At 40.6% G+C, this 7,500-nt stretch overlaps 1 protein-coding gene and 1 long non-coding RNA gene across 6 annotated transcripts in view; one reads left to right on the top strand and one right to left on the bottom strand.

Moving 5' to 3' along the window:
- LOC147012990 (uncharacterized) overlaps nt 1-2,923 on the top strand; it is a 113,820-nt gene extending 110,897 nt beyond the window's left edge. For all 3 annotated transcript variants that reach the window (XR_015051145.1, XR_015051143.1, XR_015051144.1), the window contains exon 5: nt 2,074-2,923. This is a non-coding gene — a long non-coding RNA (uncharacterized LOC147012990). The remainder of the gene's footprint in view (nt 1-2,073) is intronic.
- LOC147012989 (GDNF family receptor alpha-2-like) overlaps nt 1,081-7,500 on the bottom strand; it is a 39,046-nt gene continuing 32,626 nt past the window's right edge. For 2 of the 3 annotated variants that reach the window (XM_085854412.1, XM_085854410.1), the window contains 2 exons: nt 4,235-4,285; nt 1,081-1,397 (listed from right to left, as the gene is read on the bottom strand). In XM_085854412.1, coding sequence (XP_085710538.1) covers nt 1,366-1,397; nt 4,235-4,285 — 83 coding nt within the window. In that variant the 3' untranslated portion in view covers nt 1,081-1,365. The remainder of the gene's footprint in view (nt 1,398-4,234; nt 4,286-7,500) is intronic. The other variant, XM_085854411.1, reaches the window with a different exon arrangement.

Here is a 7,500-nt window from a genome sequence, read left to right as displayed (position 1 = left end):
ATGCTGAGAGCTTTGGATTGTACATCAACGTCTCCCCACTTCCCCACTTCTTCACCCTCCCCAACCCCTCTCCCTCTCTCCCACGAGGAAGACCCCCTCCACTGCAAACCTCCAACCTCCCCAGTCTTTGGACTATGGCCCTATTGCCCCCCCCTCACCTTCAAAGGAACTTTTAACCCTTTTCTTCGACTCCATTTCTGGGGGAATGTGGTTAGATTAGCAGGCTTCCCTGGGGCTGTGGGCTTCCAATGAGGGGGCTGGTGGGGCGACTGATGATATTGACTCTCTCCCATTCTCTCCCTCTCTTCCTCCCTGTCCACCTCTCTTTCGATCCCTCTCCTTACACACACACACACACACACACACTCATGTTTGATCTCCAAGTTTAATCAATGATCAAAGCTTATCATTAGTTTTGTTGAATCTTCACCTGAGCAATGCATAGCAATGCGCTACCTCAAAAGCCAATAATATCCATTTACATTTTCAATAGAATATAATATTTACAATAATAAATAGATTCGAAACAACACTTCTTATAGCCCAATCTGAAAGCCCTTTGCAAATACCCATCAAGCGTCCGACGTGATGCTATCTGCTCGCCGATCAAAGCCATGGTCAGAAATGAGGGATGAATATCAGATACACGCTTGGATGCTGGCAATCACACCACATCTCACACAGACAGCAACATCCGGCCCAGATTGCAAGGCTAATTCAAAGTGAGGAAGCATAACACAATAACAGCTGCTGTACATAAAGCCAAAGGGTTCATTCTGGGCTAGGCTTTGTGCTTGGGACAATGTGAAGAGTCCATGGTCTCGGTCCAACGTGGCTTTATTTACAATAAACAAAACGTTTTAGTGATGCAAACGGTAGGGAAACATTACAACAGTGTTTTTTTTTCCATCAGTTTTGTCCATCAACATCAATTTGTCTGGAAACAGTGCAATTTGGGTTAATGTTTGTGAAATATGCCTCTGGTACTTAAAAAAAAAAAAAAAAATTTACGGAAGCAGAAGAAGGAAAATAACATAAATAAAAAGAGAATGAAGAATAAGAAGTAAGATTTTTTTGGGGGATTTTCACATCTCAGATGAAGTTGTGTGCCACCCATCAGGCAGCGCAACAGCTGCTCTCACTTTAGTGCTTGGTTCGTTAGTTTTCGTCACCAGCCCTTAACCACAAGGAGATTTGAAGGAGGCAATCTTCTGAGCAATCAGGTGGATATAATACTCGCTATGTAATGCAGTCTTATCCTCCACGCATCCTTAGTAGCACATCAACCCCAGCGTGATGAGAGCGGCAACGCAGGAGTAGCTGGGAGATGTGGATGCCTTGGAATTCCGGGAGCCATCAGACAGTCTACGATGTGAAGAGTTCTGCAAAGAAAGGGTCTTTGGGTTGTTGGTGGTAAAGAAAGGAACCAACCCCTGCCTCCAAAAGGTTTGGTATCAGCACGTAAGGAGGACTGAAGATTACCTCCTGAGAAATAATTATTGACAACAATGTGAAAAAAAACAGAGGGTTCACAAGAGGAAGGACTCAGAATGATAAGGGGCTTTGTATGAACACACAAACTCGAGTTTGTTTGTTTTTTAACACCTCCAAAAGTCGGTTGCTGAGCAGATATGAAATCAAATATTAAAGATAAGGTATGAAAATAACATCAAATAACTGTTTTTCATTTGATAAGCAGCAAAAAAATAATTTGGAAGCAACATTTTGAAGGCAAGTGAATGGTAAGAAATGATAAAACAGGTGTGTTTCACACGAACAATTGTTACCGTTTGGACCAATCTATCTGGAAGGCCCAAAAAAGAAGGTTATGAGAAGGAGTTGATTGTTATTGGATGAATCGAGTCAGTACAGAGAGGTATAATCAATAACATTGATGTTCAGCCACTGGACAACTCCCATGTTGTATTGTTTGCCAATTTGGTGGTTTTTTTGTTATTGTTACTTACGAAATCTAAAGATTAGATTTCAAAATCTAAAGATTTCGTAAGTATATTGATGACTTTCGTTTCTGCTTGTTTTTTTTTGTTTGTTTGTTTGTTTTTTTGTTTGTAGGCACAATAACTCGAGAACGGAAGAAGCTACCAATGTCAAATTACACCACGTGATTCAGGAGGGTGATGGCTAGTGCTGATTAGATTTTGGTCAAAATCGGTCAAAGGTCAAGGTCACAGTGAGGTCAAACATTCGATTTTGATGGTTTGGTACAGAATCATCGTAGAAACTTCTGGTTTGCGTCGCTACCTTCTCCAGAGACAGCTTTTTTCTTAGACAAGGTCAGAGGTCAAGTTGACGATTTCGTAAGTACCAGTCTATGACTGCATGTTTATTTATTTATTTTACATGATCTAAGGATTCTAAGGCTTGTAGTGGAGCTGCTACACACTCCCAGAAACATACAGATGAACATACACAACACAATGCAAGACTGAATGATGAGACAAACACAGACACTGAGCTTGTGGGGAGTACCGTCACTACTCTGGGAACCAGTGACGTTGATGCCACCTTTCTCACTGCACTCAACGGGGCATTTCCTAATGGAATTTCCTCCTCTCCATGAGGAAAATAAACAATTTTGCTTCGGTTTCACCAAGGTGTATGCAGAGATCCGAGCCTGGATACTTACAATGCCCCCTTGCAAGCCTTACTCCGCCTCCCCTCTGCCTCCCTTCTATTTTTGCGAATTTCTCACCTTTCTTTTTGGATTAGGGTGATACAGTAATATCTGAACAATTGCCTTCACATGTATGTAATTTATATTTCTATGTAATTTCAGTAAATGTTTGGGAAAAATAAAAATAATAATGGGAGCCACACATTATGATGGCCAAATGACCTTTTCCTCCATGTTTAAGTCTCCTTGTGAAATGCACACAAAGTCAATACATGTGCCTACTTTCATTCAACCTGCATGAATGACACATCCCTGTGTCAAACTAATTCAAACAAGGCAAAACTGGGGTTCATTGGGACATCCCCTCTCCCAGCTATTTTTGGCGAATTACATCAAGTGCCAACAGACCGGCACTTAATATCATACACCAAACATATGTGCTCCAGGGAATGTTCTCAATGATCCCGGTTTCCCATCATTTGTCCAAACTGATGAAATTGGCACACAGCCCATTGTGTTCTCAAATACTTTTATAAAACACGTTTGCAAAAGCACACTTTTTTATGCTCAGGTCCTATTTTTGCAGAGTACTTCCTTGGCACACCTGAACTCCGATCCACCTACAAGACTTTCATCTGCAGATTGATGGAGTACTGCTCTGCCCTCTGGGCTGGCGCTCCTGCCTCACACCTTGCGAAGCTTGACACCGTGGAAACGAAGGCCTTAAAGATCTTTGGAATCTCCCATGATGAAGGTGAGTCTACGGGCCTCACACTTTGCCATCACAGACAGGTTGGTGGTGTCTCTGTCTTCTACCACCTCCTTTCTGGTCTTGCACCCTGTGCCCTCTCCATCTTTTGTTCCCCTCTCCCAGGTAGCTGCAGGATGCATGCAGTCCATCAGCAATCCCTCTTTGTGAAAATGCCAAAATCCAGAACCACTTGTCATCTCCACTCATTTGTTCCTCTGTTTTTTTTTCCTGCCTGTGGAACCAACTTCCACACACTCTTCAATCTCATTCTTCCCTCCAGGTCTTCAAGACAGCTGGTCACCACCATCTCAAATTATGTCCCATCCAAAACTATGATCTATTCTAAAAACCCATGAAACCACCAACACCCTTCCCAAAAATTTGCAGCTGCATCAATCTTGTCCGCCCCTTGCGTTCTCCCCTACTCGTCATTACCCACATGCCTTATTTGTCCGTCTCCATCCATTTTCTCCATCCATTTTCTCCCTCCATTCTGCTGTTGGCATTTCCCCCTTCTCCTTTTGTTGTTCCTTTTGTTATGTTGCATCCTAGTCCATTCTGTGTTCAGAATGAATTATGTATTCTAACAAAATGTGAAATTAATTCTGTGTCCTCATGGTCAACAAGAATAACATAAAATATACAACACCAGATAAATATACACAACCTATTAATATTTTCAGGGTGACTTCCTCAACCTCAGAGTGCAGGTGGGCTAGATCATCCAAGCTGGTGTTGCTGAATATCAGGACAGAAAGCTAAAGACTGAAAATACACTGTCAGGTGTAAATACCTGAACACCTGAACAAGCAGATAGACATTAATGACATGCACAATTCATCACTTACCTTGAGAAGGCAACCTCTCTGTGTGGAGTTCAATGAGCCACCTTGTGATATCTGCAAAACATGCAGCCCTTGATTAAATGAAGGATAATTAAAATGAGAACATTGCAAAGAATAACTTGCAACAAGAAGTTTAAATCAAGTGTGAATTTTGTTAAAACTTCGCATAAAGTTTGATCAGGACGATCTTATTACATTTGCAAATTATCACACACATTCCGATTCACTTCAAAATCTAAACTTTCGTTGTAATTAACAGTTGTAATCCTTGAGTTTGAGATCAGACAGGATGGTGCACTTACTTTTGAGTTGTCTAGTATGGGTTTGATTCCCGACCTGACTACAAAACTGTCGGATTGGTGCTTCGCATGTGGGGCGTTTTATCACAAAGTGTGCCGTCCCTTAGACTGACGTCAAGCCAGGTGTCCCGTCTGCCAGCATAAGCTGACCATGGACTTTAAAGATCACAAAGCATCATTCATTAACTCTGGCATCCTCAACAAATTACAAGTTCCTGCTCATATGACCATTGTCAGACATCAGGGTTGGCCAGTCGGTTTGTGAAAGACTTGTGCCCATAACTTTCCCCCACAAAAATTTGTGAATAAATGGGGCCATTAAAGTTGAAGACGAAGAAGTATAAATATATTTGATTTGAATAAAGCATGACCATTCTGATTCATGTACATGAGCTCACAGTGCATTCTGCACTGTCTTAGCATGACTTGCAAAACAAAAAAAATAGACAAAATCTCGATACTGTTGTATCTTCAAATTAGACTGTTGTGGAAACTTTTCTCTGGTTTGTCGCTCATCAACTTTATCAGTTGCTCGAATGTCTCCCTCCAAAAGCTCAGCAACCACCTCGTCCCCCTTTTACTTTCACAGTCATTTTTGTGATTTCCATTTTTACCTCTGCCACCGAAGGTAAAGTCGGTGATGTTTTCTCCCCTTTCTGTTGGGTAGTCGATGTAGTCGAAAAACTTATTTTTTGAGATTTTTCTACCCTTATTATCAGTATTTCCGTCGATATGTTTGTCTGTCTGCCTCTCCCAGGTAGCAGGTGGTCTGTCTGTCTGTTGGGTAGTCGATCGAGTAGAAAATAAAAAATAAAAATAAAAAATGTTTTTTTTGACATTTGTTCTCCCCTTATTATCAGTATTTAAAATGGCTATTTCAGTTAATACAATGGCGATTTCTATGAAACTTGGTTGGTAGGTTCATACCATAACCGAGGTGTGTGCAAATGAGAACCGTTGCTATGGACACCACCATTGCCTAGCAATGGGACTTAGAAATTTTTGAAAAATCATAAAAAATATATATTTTCGAAAATCAAAAATCGGGCCACGAGCGACTGTGGGCAGTACATTCAGCCATATTGTCAAAAATTTCCAGCCGGATCCTATGAAAACTGTCGGAGAAGATAGACTTTGAATGAAACCTGGTCGAAAACAATAAAAAACGAAGTTCGTTATATCTCAGAGACTATGAGTCAGATATACATGAAACTGGTATGGTAGGTTCATGGTATGTCCTAGTTATGTTTGAGAAAGAACCGTTGCTATGGTCCCCTCCGTTGCCTAGCAACGGCCGAAAAACCTCTAAATGTGGTGGTATTTTAACGAAAAAACAATCTGCAGCATTAACCCTTGAAGCTAGAATCATGAATTTTCTTGTGATTAATCCTCAGGTCATTCCCCATCGAATGGGCCCATTGCATCAGGTTCTATTGGGTAGGCGACTACCCATGTCCGCCTACCGGCTTGTCTGTTTGCTTGTTTGTCTGTATGCAGGATATCTCAAAATGTTGTGGATGGATTCGTATGAAATTTTGTGGGCAGAACTGGGGTGTGTGACAAGGACGAACTGATTAGATTTTGGTGAAGATCTGGATCTGGCGACAAGAATATTTTAAGCGATTCTTCACCATTGAGAGATATGGCCAAAAACGATACATAGCATGAAATCTCAAAAAAGTTGCAGATGGATTCAGACAAAACTTGGTGGACATGTTGGGTGTGTGACAATAAAGAACTGATTCGATTTTGCTGAAGATTTGTATCCGGATCAGACTACGAGAATTTTTTAAGTGATTCTTCGCCATTAAGAGATCGGCCAAAAACAATATATAGCACTAAATCGCAAAAAGTTGTGGACGGATTCTGACGAAACTTGGTGGACAGGTTAGGTGTGTGGCACGGACGAATTGATTCGATTTTAGTGAAGATCCGAATCTGGATCTGCACATGAGAATTATTTAATTTTTTAAGTGATTCTTCACTATTGAGAGATAGGGCCAAAAACAATATATAGCATGATGTTTCAAAAATGTCTTGAGCCTGATATTTTCTCGTGGATCAGGCATTACGTGGCAGAGGTATGCACTCTACCAAGTGCTTGTCTAGTTGAATAATCTTTGGTTCGATATCGATTATCAACTCTGCTTGCCTTTATCCACCAATTGCTGCAACTAATAAATACAAGTACTGTAATGTATAAAATAATCGTTTTTCTTTATTGGTGTTGTAACAATTATTTGTCAATGAGCTGAAGGTTAATTACCAACAAACAATTTTCATGTAAAAGGATCCGACTCATCTCAGGTCACCCACCAACAGGCCATTCAAATAATTAAATAAAACCCAGGTGGATTCAACAGATGATTCCACGTGGATACTTCATTCCACCTTCGGCAATCAGGATTTCGACAACCAGAGAAAATAAGAAAAGCAAGTTTCAGGACAACAGAACAAGTAAATTTTCTTCCCTCTTCGAGTAACTTTTTTAGATCCTCATGGAGGATCTCTAAGTCTTACTCACGTTATTGTTCTTCATCTTCTTCTTGTGGACGTTTTTGTTTCACAGCCTACAGTTTTCATCTAAACTTCCTGAAAGTTGGCATATATATGTAAAAATACTCTCCGCAGACAGTAACCATCTCCAATCTTGAAAATTCCTCCGAGAAAAAAATTATGACGTCAAAATATCTCCGCTAATGGAAATTGCCTAAAAAATTATCTCCGAACCTCGGCAAGCTTTTTGAATTCTGTTTGCGGGAATCGATCAAGGCATTAGCAGAGATGAATTACTGCACATATGATACATCACTATGACGTCATATCAATTTTTATGACGTCATTCCTATTTTTTGACATTTTTTGTTTCACAACCCAGAGTTTTCATCGGAACTTCGTGAAACTTGCCATGTATATGCAGAAAGCCCACGTGCAGGCAGTAACCATCTCCGATTTTGGAAATTCTTCCCA

The sequence above is a fragment of the Eptatretus burgeri genome, chromosome 14 (assembly GCF_056783735.1).
Source record: "Eptatretus burgeri isolate ZD-2024b chromosome 14, Ebu_testis_v1, whole genome shotgun sequence".
Lineage (NCBI taxonomy): Eukaryota > Metazoa > Chordata > Myxini > Myxiniformes > Myxinidae > Eptatretus > Eptatretus burgeri.
This window is presented reverse-complemented; position numbering and strand designations above follow the sequence as displayed.